General features: G+C 42.7%; 1 protein-coding gene across 1 annotated transcript in view; it reads right to left on the reverse strand.

The window, feature by feature from the left end:
* Positions 1-7,756: 7,756 nt before the first annotated feature.
* The window catches only part of c25h20orf194 (chromosome 25 C20orf194 homolog), an 84,425-nt gene continuing 66,159 nt past the window's right edge, over positions 7,757-26,022 (reverse strand). The window contains exons 30-35 of the mRNA XM_036962462.1: positions 22,024-22,130; positions 15,462-15,536; positions 14,547-14,728; positions 8,448-8,513; positions 8,276-8,369; positions 7,757-8,122 (exon numbers count right to left, since the gene is read on the reverse strand). Of these exons, the coding sequence (XP_036818357.1) occupies positions 8,016-8,122; positions 8,276-8,369; positions 8,448-8,513; positions 14,547-14,728; positions 15,462-15,536; positions 22,024-22,130 (631 nt within the window). The 3' untranslated portion in view covers positions 7,757-8,015. The remainder of the gene's footprint in view (positions 8,123-8,275; positions 8,370-8,447; positions 8,514-14,546; positions 14,729-15,461; positions 15,537-22,023; positions 22,131-26,022) is intronic.

The following is a 26,022-nucleotide window of genomic DNA, read 5'->3' on the forward strand; positions in this document are numbered from 1 at the left end:
GTAGGCTGCTCTACTTTAACCACTAAGTTAACCACTAGGACAGGGTAGGCTGCTCTACTTTAACCACTAAGTTAACCACTAGGACAGGGTTGGCTGCTCTACTTTAACCACTAAGTTAACCACTAGGACAGGGTAGGCTGCTCTACTTTAACCACTAAATTAACCATTAGGACAGGGTAGGCTGCTCTACTTTAACCATTAGGACAGGGTAGGCTGCTCTACTTTAACCACTAAGTTAACCACTAGGACAGGGTAGGCTGCTCTACTTTAACCACTAAGTTAACCATTAGGACAGGGTAGGCTGCTCTACTTTAACCACTAACTCATCATCCTCATTTTTGACAACAGCTTTGAAACCAGAACCACGAGGACCCGGTTTCCATTCAGAATCATTGTGGCTTTGTATCATTTATTTACTAGTTGAAACGGTGTGAGCCCTCGAGTGACCTCCCCTTCCCCCGGGGCTTACTGCCCCCTTTGGCTGAGTAACACATTGCTTAAAGAACAATTCCATTGATTCAGTCCTTTCACCAACACTGTTTAAAATAGCTGGTCCCAGATCTGTTTGTCATCATCTCAACTCCTTGTCATGCCAAACCGGCAAGGAGTGGCATGATGGCACAAATAGACTGGTACCCAGGCTGTTTCAGGACGGTTCCTTTCACCAAATACCGTTTCAGGATGGTTCCTCAGCCTCCAGCCCCGTCATGTACAGTAGCAGTAGAATGTAGACTAGAGGGGGCTGGAGCTCTGAACAGGATTATTTCTTAGCCGTATAGTAATGGGCCAAGGCACTGCTGGACCAGAGAAACATCACGTCTCACAACATTTCTCTGTTTTGCTTATTTATTCAATTGTGTGAGAAAAAGATTGACTCTTAGCTTTTTCTCTGTTCAATTCACAGCATTACAAAAATACTCTAGTGGTGTCTGAGGTACTTCAATTCTCACCAGTTTTGTAAAATAAATGTGATAATTTTCTCTTGGTTATACCAGTTTGGTGAAAGGCAATAGTATCAGAATATATCATAGATATATATATATATATATATATATTAAAAGGACATCCTAACACATGCAGATAGTGTGGCATCTTATGTGCTACTAAGTTAATATCACAAACATGTTCAATAATAACCCTCTAGAACCCTTTAAGGACTGATAGCTACACCGTAGACCAATCAGTGTCTGCTTCCAAACACCGCCCATTAAGACCTGTAGTTATGGCATCTTCAGTCTTATGCTGTAGGATATCAATCACCCTCAGTTATGGCTCTGTGTCTCTGACTCAACTAAGACAGGTCTCTGTGGTATTGCGAATGAAAACATTTTTTTGCTCTAAGCAGACAAGAAGAGACTCCAGTCATACGGAGACAGACACAGAGCGTTAGTCTCCAGTGCTGTGGATTAGGTCAGCATGGTACTAAACTTTAAGCAAATCTCAACTCACTCCAATGTTGAGACTGAGAACGCGGTCCTTATTTAATCAGCTAGTCCTTAAAATAGTTCTGTGAAGGTAGTTAGAATACATATAAAAACAGAGTACAATTGCACTTGATAAAGTTAAGGAGAGGGAGGGATTGTAAGCTAAGAGAATGAATAGTAACATGGGTCAGGAGGATTGTGATGTAGTCTGTCTTCCTTTCTAGATAGAGTCTTTCTAGCTGACTGATTGACTGGGTGTGTATCTGACTGGAACAGGCCTGGACCCTGAAGAAACTAACTTACTGGCTAGGGATCATTCTCTATTCAGACAGTAACACGTCTAGCAGAGGACTGGGTCATTCTCTATTCAGACAGTAACACGTCTAGCATGGGAGGCACTGTGAATGGACAGGCTTGGTATAGATGGACTGTATGATGACAGGCTTGGTATAGATGGACTGGTGAGTGGAGCTAAATTAGCAGACCGTAACTGTTCTCCTGGTGAGTGGAGCTAAATTAGCAGACCGTAACTGTTCTCCAGGTGAGTGGAGCTAAATTAGCAGACCGTAACTGTTCTCCAGGTGAGTGGAGCTAAATTAGCAGACCGTAACTGTTCTCCTGGTGAGTGGAGCTAAATTAGCAGACCGTAACTGTTATCCAGGTGAGTGGAGCTAAATTAGCAGACGTAACTGTTCTCCAGGTGAGTGGAGCTAAATTAGCAGACTGTAACTGTTATCCAGGTGAGTGGAGCTAAATTAGCAGACCGTAACTGTTATCCAGGTGAGTGGAGCTAAATTAGCAGACGTAACTGTTCTCCAGGTGAGTGGAGCTAAATTAGCAGACCGTAACTGTTCTCCTGGTGAGTGGAGCTAAATTAGCAGACCGTAACTGTTCTCCTGGTGAGTGGAGCTAAATTAGCAGACCGTAACTGTTCTCCTGGTGAGTGGAGCTAAATTAGCAGACTGTAACTGTTCTCCTGGTGAGTGGAGCTAAATTAGCAGACCGTAACTGTTCTCCAGGTGAGTGGAGCTAAATTAGCAGACCGTAACTGTTCTCCTGGTGAGTGGAGCTAAATTAGCAGACTGTAACTGTTCTCCCGGTGAGTGGAGCTAAATTAGCAGACCGTAACTGTTCTCCCGGTGAGTGGAGCTAAATTAGCAGACCGTAACTGTTCTCCTGGTGAGTGGAGCTAAATTAGCAGACCGTAACTGTTCTCCTGGTGAGTGGAGCTAAATTAGCAGACCGTAACTGTTCTCCTGGTGAGTGGAGCTAAATTAGCAGACCGTAACTGTTCTCCTGGTGAGTGGAGCTAAATTAGCAGACCGTAACTGTTCTCCTGGTGAGTGGAGCTAAATTAGCAGACCGTAACTGTTCTCCTGGTGAGTGGAGCTAAATTAGCAGACCGTAACTGTTCTCCTGGTGAGTGGAGCTAAATTAGCAGACTGTAACTGTTCTCCTGGTGAGTGGAGCTAAATTAGCAGACCGTAACTGTTCTCCAGGTGAGTGGAGCTAAATTAGCAGACCGTAACTGTTCTCCTGGTGAGTGGAGCTAAATTAGCAGACTGTAACTGTTCTCCCGGTGAGTGGAGCTAAATTAGCAGACCGTAACTGTTCTCCTGGTGAGTGGAGCTAAATTAGCAGACCGTAACTGTTCTCCTGGTGAGTGGAGCTAAATTAGCAGACCGTAACTGTTCTCCTGGTGAGTGGAGCTAAATTAGCAGACCGTAACTGTTCTCCTGGTGAGTGGAGCTAAATTAGCAGACCGTAACTGTTCTCCTGGTGAGTGGAGCTAAATTAGCAGACCGTAACTGTTCTCCTGGTGAGTGGAGCTAAATTAGCAGACCGTAACTGTTCTCCTGGTGAGTGGAGCTAAATTAGCAGACCGTAACTGTTCTCCAGGTGAGTGGAGCTAAATTAGCAGACCGTAACTGTTATCCAGGTGAGTGGAGCTAAATTAGCAGACCGTAACTGTTCTCCTGGTGAGTGGAGCTAAATTAGCAGACCGTAACTGTTCTCCTGGTGAGTGGAGCTAAATTAGCAGACCGTAACTGTTCTCCTGGTGAGTGGAGCTAAATTAGCAGACTGTAACTGTTATCCAGGTGAGTGGAGCTAAATTAGCAGACCGTAACTGTTCTCCTGGTGAGTGGAGATAAATTAGCAGACTGTAACTGTTATCCAGGTGAGTGGAGCTAAATTAGCAGACCGTAACTGTTCTCCAGGTGAGTGGAGCTAAATTAGCAGACCGTAACTGTTATCCAGGTGAGTGGAGCTAAATTAGCAGACCGTAACTGTTATTGTCAAATATTCTGTTATTTTCTAAAGTTGAGGTTCAGCCACAAACCACTGTTCCAGAATTGGTCCAATATGAAATTCAGTACAGAGATGTAGCAGCAGGTAGCCTACACAGTTATTTGTGTACAAAGACACCATTGTTGTCTACTGAACATTACCAGTCCATTCCACATGAAGACAAAGTATTGGACCATATTCCCAGATAGCTAGATTATGTTGACACTGCTGCCCCCTTTCTGATTAAGCCTCTAAGGCTGTTAATTGAGATGAGGAAACATGCATAGATCAGATCAGAAAAAGCAGCTGTAGTACCAGTACTGTAGTAATAGTATTGCAGTACTGTAGTACTGTAGTAATAGTATTGCAGTTCTGTAGTACTGTAGTAATAGTATTGTAGTACCAGTACTGTAGTAATAGTATTGCAGTACTGTAGTACTGTAGTAATAGTATTGCAGTACTGTAGTACTGTAGTAATAGTATTGCAGTACTGTAGTACTGTAGTAATAGTATTGCAGTACCAGTACTGTAGTAATAGTATTGCAGTACTGTAGTAGTGTAGTAATAGTATTGCAGTACTGTAGTACTGTAGTAATAGTATTGCAGTACTGTAGTACTGTAGTAATAGTATTGCAGTACTGTAGTACTGTAGTAATAGTATTGCAGTACTGTAGTACTGTAGTAATAGTATTGTAGTACCAGTACTGTAGTAATAGTATTGCAGTACTGTAGTACTGTAGTAATAGTATTGCAGTACTGTAGTAGTGTAGTACTAGTAGTGCAGTACCAGTAGTGTAGTACTAGTACTGCAGTAGTGTAGTACTAGTATTGTAGTAGTGTAGTACTAGTATTGTAGTAGTGTGGTACTAGTATTGTAGTAGTGTAGTACTCGTATTGTAGTAGTGTGGTACTAGTATTGTAGTAGTGTAGTACTAGTATTGTGGTAGTGTAGTACTAGTATTGTAGTAGTGTAGTACTAGTATTGTAGTAGTGTGGTACTAGTATTGTAGTAGTGTAGTACTAGTATTGTAGTAGTGTAGTACTAGTATTTGTAGTAGTGTGGTACTAGTATTGTAGTAGTGTAGTACTAGTATTGTGGTAGTGTAGTACTAGTATTGTAGTAGTGTGGTACTAGTATTGTAGAAGTGTGGTACTAGTATTGTAGTAGTGTAGTACTCGTATTGTAGTAGTGTGGTACTAGTATTGTAGTAGTGTAGTACTAGTATTGTAGCTTAAATCCCATGTACCTAACAGGTACTGGACGCATCTTAAATCCCATCTATCTAACAGGTAGTGGACGCATCTTAAATCCGTTCTATTTAACAGGTAGTGGACGCATCTTAAATCCCATCTATCTAACAGGTAGTGGACGCATCTTAAATCCCATCTATCTAACAGGTAGTGGACGCATCTTATATCCCATCTATCTAACAGGTAGTGGACGCATCTTAAATCCCATCTATCTAACAGGTAGTGGACACAGATTAAGTCCCATCTCCAGGAACATCACGACAGGTAGTCCTGAGAGAACATGTAAGCTACCTCCAACACCCATCTATCTAACAGGTAATGGACACAGCTTAAGTCCCATCTCCAGGAACGTCACGACAGGTAGTCCTGAGAGAACATGTAAGCTACTTCCAACACCCATCTATCTAACAGGTAATGGACACAGCTTAAGTCCCACATCAAGGAACTGCATGTGGTCAACAACACTAACTCTGACCCCTGACCCTACCCATCCCTGTAATACACCACTACTAACTCATTCCTCAGCCCTTATCTGGCCAACACCAGTCCTATCCTCCCCATCCCTCAAACACCCTCAACCCAAACCCTCCTAATCCAGACCAAAGTGGCCTAAATCAGCCCAAACCCTCCTAATCCAGACCAAAGTGGCCTAAACCAGCACAAACCCTCCTAATCCAGACCAAAGTGGCCTAAATCAGCACAAACCCTCCTAATCCAGACCAAAGTGGCCTAAATCAGCACAAACCCTCCTAACCCAAAGTGGCCTAAACCAGCCCAAACTGGCCTAAACTAGACTAATTGATTTCAGACCATCCCCATTCCAACCAGTATCCCACCCACAGCATGTTAGGTGGTCGTGTGAAAGGGGAGGAGTAATGTTATTGTGGATGTTTTATCACCATGACATTATGTTACTGAGGACCACGTTGCTATGCTGACTAGAGCTGGGTGACGGTCTAGCTAGTATTTACAACAGGAGACAGTTTCTATCACCACACCAGGGATTGACAGCTACAGGCTGTCTATTCAAAGTTCACAGCTCTGCGTCCACTTCCTCTCACCAAGTCTGACACTGATACAAGCTATTAGCACAGTAGAGCCAGTGAGAACAGCTACACAGCGTGAAACTGAAAGCAGCTAACTAACAGGTGGGCTGTGCATCGTATGACAGGTCAGGAAAGGAGACGAGAAAGGAGTGTTTTAATAATGCCAACAGCCAGGCTACAAATAGAACCAATTCTACTGGCCTATTAGAAACCTCCCTAGGATGATACTGACTGACAATGTAAAGTTGAACCTCTTATCTGGACAGAAAGCTTGTGCTCTCTCACCATAATAATGTCTGGATTCAGTTATGTTTATCACCCCTATATGTATGGTGACAGGATGTATGGTATAGTGGAGGTGACAGGATGTATGGTATAGTGGAGGTGACAGGATGTATGGTATAGTGGAGGTGACAGGATGTATGGTATAGTGGAGGTGACAGGATGTATGGTATAGTGGAGGTGACAGGATGTATGGTATAGTGGAGGTGACAGGATGTATGGTATAGTGGAGGTGACAGGATGTATGGTATAGTGGAGATGACAGGATGTATGGTATAGTGGAGGTGACAGGATGTATGGTATAGTGGAGGTGACAGGATGTATGGTATAGTGAAGGTGACAGGATGTATGGTATAGTGGAGGTGACAGGATGTATGGTATAGTGGAGGTGACAGGATGTATGGTATAGTGGAGGTGACAGGATATATGGTATAGTGGAGGTGACAGGATGTATGGTATAGTGGAGGTGACAGGATGTATGGGATAGTGGAGGTGACAGGATGTATGGTATAGTGGAGGTGACAGGATATATGGTATAGTGGAGGTGACAGGATGTATGGTATAGTGGAGGTGACAGGATGTATGGTATAGTGGAGGTGACAGGATGTATGGTATAGTGGAGATGACAGGATGTATGGTATAGTGAAGGTGACAGGATGTATGGGATAGTGGAGGTGACAGGATGTATGGTATAGTGGAGATGACAGGATGTATGGTATAGTGAAGGTGACAGGATGTATGGGATAGTGGAGATGACAGGATGTATGGTATAGTGGAGGTGACAGGATGTATGGTATAGTGGAGATGACAGGATGTATGGTATAGTGGAGGTGACAGGATGTATGGTATAGTGGAGGTGACAGGATGTATGGTATAGTGGAGATGACAGGATGTATGGTATAGTGAAGGTGACAGGATGTATGGGATAGTGGAGGTGACAGGATGTATGGTATAGTGGAGATGACAGGATGTATGGTATAGTGAAGGTGACAGGATGTATGGGATAGTGGAGATGACAGGATGTATGGTATAGTGGAGGTGACAGGATGTATGGTATAGTGGAGATGACAGGATGTATGGTATAGTGGAGGTGACAGGATGTATGGTATAGTGGAGGTGACAGGATGTATGGTATAGTGGAGGTGACAGGATGTATGGTATAGTGAAGGTGACAGGATGTATGGGATAGTGGAGGTGACAGGATGTATGGTATAGTGGAGGTGACAGGATGTATGGTATAGTGGAGGTGACAGGATGTATGGTATAGTGGAGATGACAGGATGTATGGTATAGTGAAGGTGACAGGATGTATGGGATAGTGGAGGTGACAGGATGTATGGTATAGTGGATGTGACAGGATGTATGGTATAGTGGAGGTGACAGGATGTATGGTATAGTGGAGGTGACAGGATGTATGGTATAGTGGAGGTGACAGGATGTATGGTATAGTGGAGGTGACAGGATGTATGGTATAGTGGAGATGACAGGATGTATGGTATAGTGAAGGTGACAGGATGTATGGTATAGTGGAGGTGACAGGATGTATGGTATAGTGGAGATGACAGGATGTATGGTATAGTGAAGGTGACAGGATGTATGGGATAGTGGAGGTGACAGGATGTATGGTATAGTTTCCCCCCTTTGTTTCCCTTTGAGATGTGCTGAGGAGGACAAACAGTAAAATGACGAGACAGACGACCTCTAACCCCAACCTTGGGGGTCACTAAGGGTCAAACAGGTCCTGGTGCTGCTGCTGCTCCAGCTGATTGTTGAAGAGGTCGATCTCTCGGTTGGCCTCCTCAACATACTCTGCTATGAACTGGTCCATTTCTGCAGGGGCTTGATGTAAGGACAGCTACACCACCTACTACTCATCAACAACAAACCATTCAGTGGAATAGGGCTGTGTTGTCAGGTGTTGTATTAGACGCCAGGGCCTTACAATGGTTGTGTTGAGGACAGACAGTAGCGATAAAAGGATACGTGGATGGAAGTTGTTCTTCTCTCCAAAGAAACTGACGTACTGTTGTCCATTGTAGAAGAAGCCTGGAGGCAGAGGGTCCAGATGTCTCTTCACCTGAACACAGAAACAGGCAGGTTGACAGGCGGGTCAAGAGAGAGGAACAATGATATGTTGTATTAGAGGAACACTCACATGGATGGTCCTGATTTCCTGAGGAGAGAGGCTGGTGTGGGTCTTCTTCACCTTCCTCACCTCCTTCTGAAAACAAGACCACAGATACCAAGATGAGTATATTACCTCTGATGTTAAGGTTACAATACGATCAACCTCTGCAACTTGTCTACAGCACAGTAGATGGTCAGTTGGATGGTCAGCTAGATGGTCAGTTAGATGGTCAGTTGGATGGTCAGTTAGATGGTCAGTTAGATGGCCAGTTAGATGGTCAGTTAGATGGCCAGTTAGATGGTCAGTTAGATGGCCAGTTAGATGGTCAGTTGGATGGTCAGCTAGATGGTCAGTTAGATGGCCAGTAGATGGTCAGTTAGATGGCCAGTTAGATGGTCAGTTAGATGGCCAGTTAGATGGTCAGTTGGATGGTCAGTTAGATGGTCAGCTAGATGGTCAGTTAGATGAGCTGGGAGTTCCAGTAGATGGTCAGTTAGATGGTCAGTTAGTTGGTCAGTTAGATGGCCAGTTAGATGAGCTGTGAGTTCCATTAGTTGGCCAGTTAGATGGCCAGTTAGATGGTCAGTTAGATGGTCAGTTAGATGGTCAGTTAGATGGTCAGTTAGTTGGTCAGTTAGATGAGCTGTGAGTTCCATTAGTTGGCCAGTTAGATGGCCAGTTAGATGGCCAGTTAGATGGTCAGTTGGATGGTCAGTTAGATGAGCTGTGAGTTCCAGTAGTTGGTCAGTTAGATGAGCTGTGAGTTCCAGTAGATGGTCAGTTAGATGGCCAGTTAGATGGTCAGTTAGGTGGTCAGTTAGATGGTCAGTTAGATGAGCTGTGAGTTCCAGTAGTTGGTCAGTTAGATGAGCTGTGAGTTCCAGTAGATGGTCAGTTAGATGGTCAGTTAGATGGTCAGTTAGGTGGTCAGTTAGATGGCCAGATAGGTGGTCAGTTAGGTGGTCAGTTAGGTGAGCTGTGAGTTCGTTAGATGGTCAGTTAGATGAGCTGTGAGTCCCGTTAGATGGTCAGTTAGATGAGCTGTGAGTCCCGTTAGATGGTCAGTTAGATGGCCAGTTAGATGAAATGTGAGTTCCAGTAGTTGGTCAGTTAGATGGCCAGTTAGATGGTCAGTTTGATGGCCAGTTGGATGGTCAGTTAGATGAGCTGTGAGTTCCAGAAGTTGGTCAGTTACAGTGCCTTGCGAAAGTATTCGGCCCCCTTGAACTTTGCGACCTTTTGCCACATTTCAGGCTTCAAACATAAATATATAAAACTGTATTTTTTGTGAAGAATCAACAACAAGTGGGACACAATCATGAAGTGGAACGACATTTATTGGATATTTCAAACTTTTTTAACAAATCAAAAACTGAAAAATTGGGCGTGCAAAATTATTCAGCCCCCTTAAGTTAATACTTTGTAGCGCCACCTTTTGCTGCGATTACAGCTGTAAGTCGCTTGGGGTATGTCTCTTTTAGTTTTGCACATCGAGAGACTGAAATTTTTTCCCATTCCTCCTTGCAAAACAGCTCGAGCTCAGTGAGGTTGGATGGAGAGCATTTGTGAACAGCAGTTTTCAGTTCTTTCCACAGATTCTCGATTGGATTCAGGTCTGGACTTTGACTTGGCCATTCTAACACCTGGATATGTTTATTATTGAACCATTCCATTGTAGATTTTGCTTTATGTTTTGGATCATTGTCTTGTTGGAAGACAAATCTCCGTCCCAGTCTCAGGTCTTTTGCAGACTCCATCAGGTTTTCTTCCAGAATGGTCCTGTATTTGGCTCCATCCATCTTCCCATCAATTTTAACCATCTTCCCTGTCCCTGCTGAAGAAAAGCAGGCCCAAACCATGATGCTGCCACCACCATGTTTGACAGTGGGGATGGTGTGTTCAGGGTGATGAGCTGTGTTGCTTTTATGCCAAACATAACGTTTTGCATTGTTGCCAAAAAGTTCAATTTTGGTTTCATCTGACCAGAGCACCTTCTTCCACATGTTTGGTATGTCTCGCAGGTGGCTTGTGGCAAACTTTAAACAACACTTTTTATGGATATCTTTAAGAAATGGCTTTCTTCTTGCCACTCTTCCATAAAGGCCAGATTTGTGCAATATACGACTGATTGTTGTCCTATGGACAGAGTCTCCCACCTCAGCTGTAGATCTCTGCAGTTCATCCAGAGTGATTATGGGCCTCTTGGCTGCATCTCTGATCAGTCTTCTCCTTGTATGAGCTGAAAGTTTAGAGGGACGGCCAGGTCTTGGTAGATTTGCAGTGGTCTGACACTCCTTCCATTTCAATATTATCGCTTGCACAGTGCACTTTGGGATGTTTAAAGCTTGGGAAATCTTTTTGTATCCAAATCCGGCTTTAAACTTCTTCACAACAGTATCTCGGGCCTGCCTGGTGTGTTCCTTGTTCTTCATGATGCTCTCTGCGCTTTTAACAGACCTCTGAGACTATCACAGTGCAGGTGCATTTATACGGAGACTTGATTACACACAGGTGGATTGTATTTATCATCATTAGTCATTTAGGTCAACATTGGATCATTCAGAGATCCTCACTGAACTTCTGGAGAGAGTTTGCTGCACTGAAAGTAAAGGGGCTGAATAATTTTGCACGCCCAATTTTTCAGTTTTTGATTTGTTAAAAAGTTTGAAATATCCAATAAATGTCGTTCCACTTCATGATTGTGTCCCACTTGTTGTTGATTCTTCACAAAAAAATACAGTTTTATATCTTTATGTTTGAAGCCTGAAATGTGGCAAAAGGTCGCAAAGTTCAAGGGGGCCGAATACTTTCGCAAGGCACTGTAGATGAGCTGTGAGTTCCATTAGTTGGTCAGTTAGATGAGCTGTGAGTTCCAGTAGTTGGTCAGTTAGATGAGCGGTGAGTTTCAGTAGTTGGTCAGTTAGATGAGCTGTGAGTTCCAGTAGATGGTAAGTTAGATGAGCTGTGAGATCCAGTATATGGTCAGTTAGATGAGCTGTGAGTTCTAGTAGATGGTCAGTTAGATGAGCTGTGAGTTCCAGTAGTTGGTCAGTTAGATGGCCAGTTAGATGAGCTGTGAGTTCCAGTAGTTGGTCAGTTAGATGGTCAGTTGGATGGTCAGTTGGATGGTCAGATAGATGGTCAGCTGGATGGTCAGTTAGATGGCCAGTTAGATGAGCTGTGAGTTCCAGTAGGTGGTCAGTTAGATGGTCAGTTGGATGGTCAGTTAGATGGCCAGTTAGATGAGCTGTGAGTTCCAATAGTTGGCCAGTTGGATCGCCAGTTAGATGGTCAGTTAGATGAGCTGTGAGTTCCAGTAGTTGGTCAGTTGGATGGTCAGTTAGATGGTCAGTTAGATGGCCAGTTAGATGGTCAGTTAGATGGCCAGTTGGATGGTCAGTTGGATGGCCAGTTGGATGATCAGTTAGATGAGCTGTGAGTTCCAGTAGTTGGTCAGTTGGATGGCCAGTTAGATGAGCTGTGAGTTCCAGTAGTTGGTCAGTTCGATGGCCAGTTAGATGAGCTGTGAGTTCCAGTAGTTGGTCAGTTAGATGGCCAGTTAGATGGTCAGTTAGATGGCCAGTTGGATGGTCAGTTGGATGGTCAGTTGGATGGTCAGTTGGATGGTCAGTTAGATGGTCAGTTGGATGGTCAGTTAGATGGTCAGTTGGATGGTCAGTTAGATGGTCAGTTAGATGGCCAGTTAGATGGTCAGTTGGATGGTCAGTTAGATGGTCAGTTGGATGGTCAGTTGGTCAGTTAGATGGTCAGTTAGATGGTCAGTTGGATGGTCAGTTAGGTGGTCAGTTGGATGGCCAGTTAGATGGCCAGTTAGATGGTCAGTTAGATGGCCAGTTAGATGAGCTGTGAGTTCCAGTAGTTGGTCAGTTAGATGAGCTGTGAGTTTCAGTTAGTTGGTCAGTTAGATGGTCAGTTAGATGAGCTGTGAGTTCCATTAGTTGGTCAGTTGGATGGTCAGTTAGATGGTCAGTTAGGTGGTCAGTTAGATGAGCTGTGAGTTCCAGTAGGTGGTCAGTTAGATGAGCTGTGAGTTCCAGTAGGTGGTCAGTTAGATGAGCTGTGAGTTCGTTAGATGGTCAGTTAGATGGCCAGTTAGATGAGCTGTGAGTTCCAGTAGGTGGTCAGTTAGATGAGCTGTGAGTTCCAGTATATGGTCAGTTGGATGGCCAGTTAGATGGCCAGTTAGATGGCCAGTTAGATGGTCAGTTGGATGGCCAGTTAGATGGCCAGTTATATGGCCAGTTAGATGGTCAGTTGGATGGCCAGTTAGATGGTCAGTTGGATGGCCAGTTAGATGGCCAGTTAGATGGCCAGTTAGATGGTCAGTTAGATGGTCAGTTAGATGGCCAGTTAGATGAACTGTGAGTTCCAGTAGTTGGTCAGTTAGATGAGCTGTGAGTTCCAGTAAATGGTCAGTTAGATGGTCAGTTAGATGAGCTGTGAGTTCCAGTAGTTGGTCAGTTAGGTGGCCAGTTGGATGGTCAGTTGGATGGTCAGTTGGATGGTCAGTTAGATGGCCAGTTAGATGAGCTGTGAGTTCCAGTAGTTGGTCAGTTAGGTGGCCAGTTGGATGGTCAGTTAGATGGTCAGTTGGATGGTCAGTTGGATGGTCAGTTGGATGGTCAGTTGGATGGTCAGTTGGATGTCAGTTAGATGGTCAGTTAGATGGTCAGTTAGATGGTCAGTTAGATGGTCAGTTAGATGAGCTGTGAGTTCCAGTAGGTGGTCAGTTAGATGAGCTGTGAGTTCCAGTATATGGTCAGTTGGATGGCCAGTTAGATGGCCAGTTAGATGGCCAGTTAGATGGCCAGTTAGATGGTCAGTTAGATGGCCAGTTGGATGGTCAGTTGGATGGTCAGTTGGATGGTCAGTTAGATGGTCAGTTAGATGAGCTGTGAGTTCCAATAGTTGGCCAGTTGGATCGCCAGTTAGATGGTCAGTTAGATGGTCAGTTAGATGAGCTGTGAGTTCCAGTAGTTGGTCAGTTGGATGGTCAGTTAGATGGTCAGTTAGATGGCCAGTTAGATGGTCAGTTAGATGGCCAGTTGGATGGTCAGTTGGATGGTCAGTTGGATAGCCAGTTGGATGGTCAGTTAGATGGTCAGTTAGATGGCCAGTTAGATGAGCTGAGAGTTCGTTAGATGGTCAGTTAGATGGCCAGTTAGATGAGCTGTGAGTTCCAGTAGTTGGTCAGTTAGATGAGCTGTGAGTTCCAGTAGATGGCCAGTTAGATGAGCTGTGAGTTCCAGTAGATGGCCAGTTAGATGAGCTGTGAGTTCCAGTAGTTGGTCAGTTAGATGGTCAGTTAGATGAGCTGTGAGTTCCAGTAGATGGTCAGTTGGATGGTCAGTTAGATTGTCAGTTAGATGGTCAGTTCGATGAGCTGTGAGTTCCAGTAGTTGGTCAGTTAGATGGCCAGTTAGATGAGCTGTGAGTTCCAGTAGTTGGTCAGTTAGATGAGCTGTGAGTTCCAGTAGTTGGTCAGTTAGATGAGCTGTGAGTTCCAGTAGTTGGTCAGTTAGATGGTCAGTTAGATGAGCTGTGAGTTCCAGTAGATGGTCAGTTAGATGGCCAGTTAGATGAGCTGTGAGTTCCATTAGTTGGTCAGTTAGATGAGCTGTGAGTTCCAGTAGTTGGCCAGTTGGATGGTCAATTGGATGGTCAGTTGGATGGTCAGTTAGATGGTCAGTTAGATGAGCTGTGAGTTCCAGTAGTTGGTCAGTTAGATGGCCAGTTAGATGGTCAGTTAGATGAGCTGTGAGTTCCAGTAGATGGTCAGTTGGATGGTCAGTTGGATGGTCAGTTGGATGGTCAGTTAGATGGTCAGTTAGATGAGCTGTGAGTTCCAGTAGATGGTCAGTTGGATGGTCAGTTGGATGGCCAGTTAGATGGCCAGTTAGATGGCCAGTTAGATGGTCAGTTAGATGGTCAGTTAGATGGTCAGTTAGATGGTCAGTTATATGGCCAGTTAGATGGCCAGTTAGATGGTCAGTTAGATGGTCAGTTAGATGGCCAGTTAGATGAGCTGTGAGTTCATTAGATGGTCAGTTAGATGGCCAGTTAGATGAGCTGTGAGTTCCAGTAGTTGGTCAGTCATTCTTGTACCTGCTTTACACAGATCCTCAGCCAGTCCTTCAGGGCCTCCTGTGTCAATCCCACTCCATGGAACAGCAGGAAGCATCCAGAGGGCTCCTGGTCTCCCTGGTGGCTGTCCCCCAAGGGCTGCTGAGTGATACGGAGGTTCCCACTCACAGTGTTGTAGCTCACCTCCATCATCCTCTCAGAGTCTGGAGAAGAACATGGAGATATCTCAGCATCTCACTGACCTGTCTGATGGTCCTAATGACTGGTCTGATGGACCTACCACTGTGGCAGCTACATATACCAAACAGCATGCTGAGGATGAGGAGGGGTTCAGTGCTACAACATCCATCCATCTATCCATGATCCAACTCCAGAATGACTCAAACAACATGGAACATTCAATAGAAGACACAAATAAACAAAATCAATGCAACTAGTTTAATTCAATGGACAGCAACTTAAAATTCACAGAAACTAGTAAGGAACACGCCAAGGACCACCAGCTTCAGAATCATTCAACTTCCACAAACATCTGCTCTTTCTTCATTCTGCACTCTCTTCATTCTGCACTCTCTTCATTCTGCACTCTCTCCTCATTCAACAACGTCACATAAACGTCTGTATGAATAACGTGAGGAGAAACTACTCAACCAAACTAAACCAGTGGAGAGTGAAGGAGCTCAGTTTCCTACCATCAGCTGGTGCTGCCTGCCTTGAGGACAAACCTTTATCTAATAATACTCACAACTGGGAATGCAAGTACAGGTTAAATGTTGGCATTTAGTATTAGAACACAAGGCAGAAGACATCTCAAATAATACTTGTATGATTATTGATAAGTAGTACAAGTAAACATTTCTACTCAATCATCACCATCATTGTACAGAGTGATGTTGTGTATATTGTCAGTGAGGGAGAATAACAGAGAAACCCTACCAGAGAAGAGGACCTTCCCCGAGACGTTGTAGACGTTTCCTCTGAAAGGGTTTGGTCTCAGAGCTGACTTGAAGGCTAGGGGGCAGAGAGAGACTGGTAGGATATTCAACGGTAGAAAATATACATGGTTAAGCATTGTACTGTACACTATATAGATCCTCGAAAAGTTATACAGCTGCACCATTGAGAGCATCTTGACTGGCTGCATCACCGCCTGGTATGGCAACTGCTTTGGCATCTCACCGTAAGGCGCTACAGAGGGTAGTGCGTACAGCCCAGTACATCACCGTGCCAATCTCCCTGCCATCCAAGACCTCTATACCAGGCGGTGTCAGAGGAAGAGCCTAAAAATTGTCAAAGACCACCCAAGTCATAGACTGTTCTCTCTACTACCGCACAGCAAGCGGTACCAGAGCGCCAAGTCTTGGACCAAAAGGCTCCTTAACAGCTTCTAGCTTCTGCCTAAATAAAGATGAAATAAATCAAATCAATAAATAAGGCCCATCTCCCCAGATACTGCTGAACAGTTAATGGCTACTCTGACTGCTAACATTGAGCCCTTTCTTAATTGAATGACATTCTTGCACTGGCTCTATGCGCCCTCACACACACACTACATACGCTCACACACACACACACTACATACGCTCACACACACACTACATACGCTCACACACACACACACACTACATACGCTCACACACACACACTACATACGTTCACACACACACACTACATACGCTCACACACACACAATAACATATTGGTATTGACTGGTACATCTAGTCTATGGTCTCAGTATTGGTATTGACTGGTACATCTAGTCTGTAGTCTCAGTATTGTTATTGACTGGTACATCTAGTCTGTGGTCTCAGTATTGGTATTGACTGGTACATCTAGTCTATGGTCTCAGTATTGGTATTGACTGGTACATCTAGTCTATGGTCTCAGTATTGTTATTGACGGGTACATCTAGTCTATGGTCTCAGTATTGTTATTGACGGGTACATCTAGTCTATGGTCTCAGTATTGGTATTGACTGGTACATCTAGTCTATGGTCTCAGTATTGTTATTGACTGGTACATCTAGTCTATGGTCTCAGTATTGGTATTGACTGGTACATCTAGTCTATGGTCTCAGTATTGGTATTGACGGGTACATCTAGTCTATGGTCTCAGTATTGGTATTGACGGGTACATCTAGTCTATGGTCTCAGTATTGGTATTGACTGGTACATCTAGTCTATGGTCTCAGTATTGGTATTGACTGGTACATCTAGTCTATGGTCTCAGTATTGTTATTGACTGGTACATCTAGTCTATGGTCTCAGTATTGTTATTGACTGGTACATCTAGTCTATGGTCTCAGTATTGTTATTGACTGGTACATCTAGTCTATGGTCTCAGTATTGTTATTGACTGGTACATCTAGTCTATGGTCTCAGTATTGGTATTGACTGGTACATCTAGTCTATGGTCTCAGTATTGTTATTGACGGGTACATCTAGTCTATGGTCTCAGTATTGTTATTGACTGGTACATCTAGTCTATGGTCTCAGTATTGTTATTGACTGGTACATCTAGTCTATGGTCTCAGTATTGTTATTGACTGGTACATCTAGTCTATTGTCTCAGTATTGTTATTGACTGGTACATCTAGTCTATGGTCTCAGTATTGTTATTGACTTGTACATCTAGTCTATGGTCTCAGTATTGTTATTGACTGGTACATCTAGTCTATGGTCTCAGTATTGTTATTGACTGGTACATCTAGTCTATGGTCTCAGTATTGTTATTGACGGGTACATCTAGTCTATGGTCTCAGTATTGGTATTGACTTGTACATCTAGTCTATGGTCTCAGTATTGGTATTGACTTGTACATCTAGTCTATGGTCTCAGTATTGTTATTGACTGGTACATCTAGTCTATGGTCTCAGTATTGGTATTGACGGGTACATCTAGTCTATGGTCTCAGTATTGTTATTGACTGGTACATCTAGTCTATGGTCTCAGTATTGGTATTGACTGGTACATCTAGTCTATGGTCTCAGTATTGGTATTGACTGGTACATCTAGTCTATGGTCTCAGTATTGGTATTGACTGGTACATCTAGTCTATGGTCTCAGTATTGGTATTGACTGGTACATCTAGTCTGTGGTCTCAGTATTGTTATTGACTGGTACATCTAGTCTATGGTCTCAGTATTGGTATTGACTGGTACATCTAGTCTATGGTCTCAGTATTGGTATTGAGTGGTACATCTAGTCTATGGTCTCAGTATTGTTATTGACTGGTACATCTAGTCTATGGTCTCAGTATTGTTATTGACTGGTACATCTAGTCTATGGTCTCAGTATTGTTATTGACTGGTACATCTAGTCTATGGTCTCAGTATTGTTATTGACTGGTACATCTAGTCTATGGTCTCAGTATTGTTATTGACTGGTACATCTAGTCTATGGTCTCAGTATGGTTATTGACTGGTACATCTAGTCTATGGTCTCAGTATTGGTATTGACTGGTACATCTAGTCTATGGTCTCAGTATTGTTATTGACGGGTACATCTAGTCTATGGTCTCAGTATTGTTATTGACTGGTACATCTAGTCTATGGTCTCAGTATTGTTATTGACGGGTACATCTAGTCTATGGTCTCAGTATTGTTATTGACTGGTACATCTAGTCTATGGTCTCAGTATTGTTATTGACTGGTACATCTAGTCTATGGTCTCAGTATTGTTATTGACGGGTACATCTAGTCTATGGTCTCAGTATTGGTATTGACTTGTACATCTAGTATATGGTCTCAGTATTGGTATTGACTTGTACATCTAGTCTATGGTCTCAGTATTGTTATTGACTGGTACATCTAGTCTATGGTCTCAGTATTGGTATTGACGGGTACATCTAGTCTATGGTCTCAGTATTGTTATTGACTGGTACATCTAGTCTATGGTCTCAGTATTGGTATTGACTGGTACATCTAGTCTATGGTCTCAGTATTGGTATTGACTGGTACATCTAGTCTATGGTCTCAGTATTGGTATTGACTGGTACATCTAGTCTATGGTCTCAGTATTGGTATTGACTGGTACATCTAGTCTGTGGTCTCAGTATTGTTATTGACTGGTACATCTAGTCTATGGTCTCAGTATTGGTATTGACTGGTACATCTAGTCTATGGTCTCAGTATTGGTATTGACTGGTACATCTAGTCTATGGTCTCAGTATTGTTATTGACTGGTACATCTAGTCTATGGTCTCAGTATTGGTATTGACTGGTACATCTAGTCTATGGTCTCAGTATTGTTATTGACGGGTACATCTAGTCTATGGTCTCAGTATTGTTATTGACGGGTACATCTAGTCTATGGTCTCAGTATTGTTATTGACTTGTACATCTAGTCTATGGTCTCAGTATTGGTATTGACTGGTACATCTAGTCTATGGTCTCAGTATTGGTATTGACTGGTACATCTAGTCTATGGTCTCAGTATTGTTATTGACGGGTACATCTAGTCTATGGTCTCAGTATTGTTATTGACTGGTACATCTAGTCTATGGTCTCAGTATTGTTATTGACTGGTACATCTAGTCTATGGTCTCAGTATTGTTATTGACTGGTACATCTAGTCTATGGTCTCAGTATTGTTATTGACTGGTACATCTAGTCTATGGTCTCAGTATTGTTATTGACTGGTACATCTAGTCTATGGTCTCAGTATGGTTATTGACTGGTACATCTAGTCTATGGTCTCAGTATTGGTATTGACTGGTACATCTAGTCTATGGTCTCAGTATTGTTATTGACGGGTACATCTAGTCTATGGTCTCAGTATTGTTATTGACTGGTACATCTAGTCTATGGTCTCAGTATTGTTATTGACGGGTACATCTAGTCTATGGTCTCAGTATTGTTATTGACTGGTACATCTAGTCTATGGTCTCAGTATTGTTATTGACTGGTACATCTAGTCTATGGTCTCAGTATTGTTATTGACGGGTACATCTAGTCTATGGTCTCAGTATTGGTATTGACTTGTACATCTAGTCTATGGTCTCAGTATTGGTATTGACTTGTACATCTAGTCTATGGTCTCAGTATTGTTATTGACTGGTACATCTAGTCTATGGTCTCAGTATTGGTATTGACGGGTACATCTAGTCTATGGTCTCAGTATTGTTATTGACTGGTACATCTAGTCTATGGTCTCAGTATTGGTATTGACTGGTACATCTAGTCTATGGTCTCAGTATTGGTATTGACTGGTACATCTAGTCTATGGTCTCAGTATTGGTATTGACTGGTACATCTAGTCTATGGTCTCAGTATTGGTATTGACTGGTACATCTAGTCTGTGGTCTCAGTATTGTTATTGACTGGTACATCTAGTCTATGGTCTCAGTATTGGTATTGACTGGTACATCTAGTCTATGGTCTCAGTATTGGTATTGACTGGTACATCTAGTCTATGGTCTCAGTATTGTTATTGACTGGTACATCTAGTCTATGGTCTCAGTATTGTTATTGACTTGTACATCTAGTCTATGGTCTCAGTATTGGTATTGACTGGTACATCTAGTCTATGGTCTCAGTATTGGTATTGACTGGTACATCTAGTCTATGGTCTCAGTATTGGTATTGACTTGTGCTACTATTTCTTTATTTTTCAACAAATTATTTTCTTTCTTAATAAATTATTTTTCTTTCTTAATACAGTGCCTTGCGAAAGTATTCGGCCCCCTTGAACTTTGCGACCTTTTGCCACATTTCAGGCTTCAAACATAAAGATATAAAACTGTATTTTTTGTGAAGAATCAACAACAAGTGGGACACAATCATGAAGTGGAACAACATTTATTGGATATTTCAAACTTTTTTAACAAATCAAAAACTGAAAAATTGGGCGTGCAAAATTATTCAGCCCCCTTAAGTTAATACTTTGTAGCGCCACCTTTTGCTGCGATTACAGCTGTAAGTCGCTTGTGGTATGTCTCTATCAGTTTTGCACATCGAGAGACTGACATTTTTTCCCATTCCTCCTTGCAAAACAGCTCGAGCTCAGTGAGGTTGGATGGAGAGCATTTGTGAACAGCAGTTTTCAGTCTTTCCACAGATTCTCGATTGGATTCAGGTCTGGACTTTGACTTGGCCATTCTAACACCTGGATATGTTTATTTTTGAACCATTCCATTGTAGATTTTGCTTTATGTTTTGGATCATTGTCTTGTTGGAAGACAAATCTCCGTTCCAGTCTCAGGTCTTTTGCAGACTCCATCAGGTTTTCTTCCAGAATGGTCCTGTATTTGGCTCCATCCATCTTCCCATCAATTTTAACTATCTTCCCTGTCCCTGCTGAAGAAAAGCAGGCCCAAACCAAGATGCTGCCACCACCATGTTTGACAGTGGGGATGGTGTGTTCAGGGTGATGAGCTGTGTTGCTTTTACGCCAAACATAACGTTTTGCATTGTTGCCAAAAAGTTCAATTTTGGTTTCATCTGACCAGAGCACCTTCTTCCACATGTTTGGTGTGTCTCCCAGGTGGCTTGTGGCAAACTTTAAACAACACTTTTTATGGATATCTTTAAGAAATGTCTGTCTTCTTGCCACTCTTCCATAAAGGCCAGATTTGTGCAATATACGATTGTTGTCCTATGGACAGAGTCTCCCACCTCAGCTGTAGATCTCTGCAGTTCATCCAGAGTGATCATGGGCCTCTTGGCTGCATCTCTGATCAGTCTTCTCCTTGTATGAGCTGAAAGTTTAGAGGGACGGCCAGGTCTTGGTAGATTTGCAGTGGTCTGATACTCCTTCCATTTCAATATTATCGCTTGCACAGTGCTCCTTGGGATGTTTAAAGCTTGGGAAATCTTTTTGTATCCTAATCCGGCTTTAAACTTATTCACAACAGTATCTCGGACCTGCCTGGTGTGTTCCTTGTTCTTCATGATGCTCTCTGCGTTTTTAACGGACCTCTGAGTCTATCACAGTGCAGGTGCATTTATACGGAGACTTGATTACACACAGGTGGATTGTATTTATCATCATTAGTCATTTAGGTCAACATTGGATCATTCAGAGATCCTCACTGAACTTCTGGAGAGAGTTTGCTGCACTGAAAGTAAGGGGGCTGAATAATTTTGCACGCCCAATTTTTCAGTTTTTGATTTGTTAAAAAAGTTTGAAATATCCAATAAATGTCGTTCCACTTCATGATTGTGTCCCACATGTTGTTGATTCTTCACAAAAAAATACAGTTTTATATCTTTATGTTTGAAGCCTGAAATGTGGCAAAAGGTCGCAAAGTTCAAGGGGGCCGAATACTTTCGCAAGGCACTGTATCTGCTGTATTCGGCACGTTACAAGTAAAAATAGATGTCAAAATTGTATTTGATATAATTAAATAATTCCAATGCTATTGTACTGGAAATGTTTTAGGAACATGTGCCATGTCATGACAACTCAGACTGCAGTCTCTTGGTGCTCTCCATATTAGTAGAGAAAGGTCTTCATGTGTTCCACTTGATTGACTGATGTAATTATTAGGGGGTTCTTACCTTTACAGTGTTTCAGAAACAGAGGTCTCTCCAGGGGAAGGTTGAACATCACATACTGGTGGCCCAAAGACAGGGACCCACAGCCACTGACGAACCGGCCTTTACACCTGAAATACACACAGACATCAAACCTTGTGACGGGCATTCATGCACGCTTGATAGAGTAGATAGCCTGTGTTTTCTAAGCCGCTGTTAGAAACAGTTCTAATGAGGCACAGTGACCACTGAGGTGTCATAAGGTGTCTAAATGGACCGGTCCAGAGGTAGAGCCCAGCCAGTCTGTGTACATGGCAACCGCCTGGCCAACAGCTTGGTAGTGGTCTGTTACAGTAGGAGGAACCAGGCTGGTAGTGGTCTGTTACAGTAGGAGGAACCAGGCTGGTAGTGGTCTGTTACAGTAGGAGGAACCAGGCTGGTAGTGTCTGTTACAGTAGGAGGAACCATGCTGGTAGTGGTCTGTTATAGTAGAAGGAACCAGGCTGGTAGTGTCTGCTACAGTAGGAGGAACCAGGCTGGTAGTGTCTGTTACAGTAGGAGGAACCAGACTGGTAGTGTCTGTTACAGTAGGAGGAACCAGGCTGGTAGTGGTCTGTTACAGTAGGAGGAACCAGGCTGGTAGTGGTCTGTTACAGTAGGAGGAACCAGGCTGGTAGTGTCTGTTACAGTAGGAGGAACCAGGCTGGTAGTGTCTGTTACAGTAGGAGGAACTTGCTTTGTAAGTAGGAAAACATGCAAAATCGGCAGTGTACCAAATACTTGTTCTCCCCAATGTATCTCCCTCTAACTTTAAGCATTAGCTGTCAGAGCAGCTTACCGATCACTGTACCTGTACACAGCCCATCTGTAAATAGCACACCCAACTACCTCATCCCCATATTGTTATTTATTTATATTATTTTGCTCTTTTGCACCCCAGTATCTCTACCTGCACATCATCATCTGCACATCTATCATTCCAGTGTTAATGCTAAATTGTAATTATTTCACCTCTATGGTCTATTTATTGCCTTACCTCCCTAATCTTACTCCATTTGCACACACTGTACATAGATTATTATATTGTGTTATTGACTGTACGTTTGTTTATTCCATGTGTAACTCTGTTGTTGTTTTTGTCGCACTGCTTTGCTTTATCTTGGTCAGGGCGCAGTTGTAAATGAGAACTTGTTCTCAACTGGCCTAAATAAAGGTGAAATAAATCAAATAAATCAATAAAGAAGGCCCATCTCCCCGATAGCTCAGTTTGGCTGTGTGGCCAGCTCTAGGAAGAGTCTTGGTGGCTCCACAGTGTTCTTGGTGGCTCCACAGTGTTCTTGGGGACCTTCACTGCTGCAGACATTTTTTGGTACCTTTCCTCAGATCTGTTCCATGAAACAATCCTGTCTCTGAGCTCTACGGAGAATTTATGACCTCATGGTTTATGATCTGACATGCATTGTCAACTGTGGGCCTTATATAGACAGGTGTGTGCCATTCCATATCATGTCCAATCAATTGAATTTAGCACAGGTGGTCTCCATCAAGTTGTAGGCATCTCAAGGATGATCAGTACCTCCCGAGTGGCGCAGCGGTCTAAGGTTTGGCCGCCCGGGATGTCCTTGTCCCATCGTACGCTAGCGACACCTGTGGCGGGCAGGCGCATGCATGCTGACTTCGGTCGCCAGCTGTACAGTGGTTTTTCCCCGACACATTGGTGCGGCTGGCTTCCGGGTTAAGCAAGCAGTGTGTCTAGAAGAAGTGCGACTTAGCAGGGTTGTGATTTGGAGGACGCATGGCTCTTGACCTTCGCCTCCCCCGAGTCCGCAGGTGAGTTGCAGCGATGGGACAAGACTGTAACTAATAATTGGATACCATGAAATTGGGGAGAAAAAGGGGTAACCCCCCCCTAAAAAACAAGGATGATCAAATCATGTCCAATCAATTGTATTTAGTCATAGAAGCATCTCAAGGATGACCAATGGAAACAGAACGCACCTGAGCTCAATTTCTAGTCTCATAGCAAAAGGTCTGAATACTTATGTAAATAAGGGTCTGAATACTTATGTAAATAAGGGTCTGAATACTTATGTAAATAAGGGTCTGAATACTTATGTAAATAAGGGTCTGAATACTTATGTAAATAAGGGTCTGAATACTTATGTAAATAAGGGTCTGAATACTTATGTAAATAAGGGTCTGAATACTTATGTAAATACGGGTCTGAATACTTATGTAAATAAGGGTCTGAATACTTATGTAAATAAGGGTCTGAATACTTATGTAAATAAGGGTCTGAATACTTATGTAAATAAGGGTCTGAATACTTATGTAAATAAGGGTCTGAATACTTATGTAAATAAGGGTCTGAATACTTATGTAAATAAGGGTCTGAATACTTATGTAAATAAGGGTCTGAATACTTATGTAAATAAAGGTGTTTGTTTGTTTAATACATTTTTTATTACATTTCGAAAAACATGTTTTCGCTTTGTCATTATGGGGTATTGTGTGTAGATAGATGAGGAAAGAATAATTGTTTACATTTTAGAATAAGGCTGTAATGTACATTTTTAAGAAAAGGTCAAGGGGTCTGAATACTTTCCGAATGCACTGTATATATTGTATTATACAGGGCACATTTGGAAAACAGACCTAGATCGCAATATGTCTACAGTGCCTTGCAAAATTATTCACCCCCCTATTTTGTTGCAGTACTACCCATAATTTAAATGGATTTTTATTTGTATTTAATGTAATGGACATACACAAAATAGTCCAAATTGGTGAAGTGAAATAAAAATAAATGACTTGTTTCAATAAATTCTAAAATTACAAACAATAAAAACAGAAAAGTGGTGGGTACATATTGTATTCACCCTCTTTACTATGAAGCCCCTAACTAAGATCTGGTGCAACCAATTACCTTCAGAAGACACATAATTAGTTACATAAAGTCCACCTGTGTGCAATCTAAGTGTCACATGATCTGTCACATGTTCTCAGTAAATATATCTATATCTATAAATATATTCAAACACACACCTATTCTGAAAGGCCCCAGAGTCCGCAACACCACTAAGCAAGGGGCACCACCAAGAAAGTGGCACTATGAAGACCAAGGAGCTCTCCAAACAGGTCAGGGACAAAGTTGTGGAGAAGTACAGATCAGTGTTGGGTTATAAAAAAATATCCCAAACTTTGAACATCCCACGGAGCACTCTGGGCTAGGGGGCAGTATTTTGAAGTTTGCATGACAAGCGTACCCAAAGTTAACTGTTACTCAGGCCCAGAAGCTAGGATATGCATATGCATGTAGTATTGGATAGAAAACACTCTAAAGTTTCTAAAACTGTTAAAATAATGTCTGTCAGTATAACAAAACTGATATGGCAGGCGAAACCCAGAGGACAAACCATTAAAAAAAAAAAAAAATCAGCCTACCACTGTTTCCAATGGCTGTCATGTTTCTTATAAGGCAAAATCCTCCCAGATTGCAGTTCCTAGGGCTTCCACTAGATGTCCTCAGATAATCGCATGGTGTGGTTTCGCCGTAAAGCCTTTTTGAAATCTGACACTGCGGCTGGATTAACAAGAAGTTAAGCTTTATTTTGATGTATTACACTTATATTTTCATGAATGTAAAATATTTATATTTCTGTAATTTGAATTTCGCGCTCTGCAATTTCACCGGATGTTGGCCAGGTGGGACGGCCCGTAAGAAGTTAAATCCATTATTAAAAAATGGAAAGAATATGGCACCACAACAAACTTGCCAAGAGAGGGCTGCCCACCAAAACTGACAGAACATATAGCTGGGCTTTACAGAAGAGTGGCCAGAAAAAAAGCCATTGCTTAAAGAAAGAAATAAGCAAACGTGGGAGACTCCACAAACATATGGAAGAAGGTACTCTGGTCAGATGAGACTAAAATTGAGCTTTTTGACCAGCAAGGAAAACGCTATGTCTGGAGCAAACCCAACACCTCTAATCACCCCGAGAACACCATCCCCATCCCCCCCTC

Source organism: Oncorhynchus mykiss, chromosome 25 (assembly GCF_013265735.2).
Source record: "Oncorhynchus mykiss isolate Arlee chromosome 25, USDA_OmykA_1.1, whole genome shotgun sequence".
NCBI classification, from domain to species: domain Eukaryota; kingdom Metazoa; phylum Chordata; class Actinopteri; order Salmoniformes; family Salmonidae; genus Oncorhynchus; species Oncorhynchus mykiss.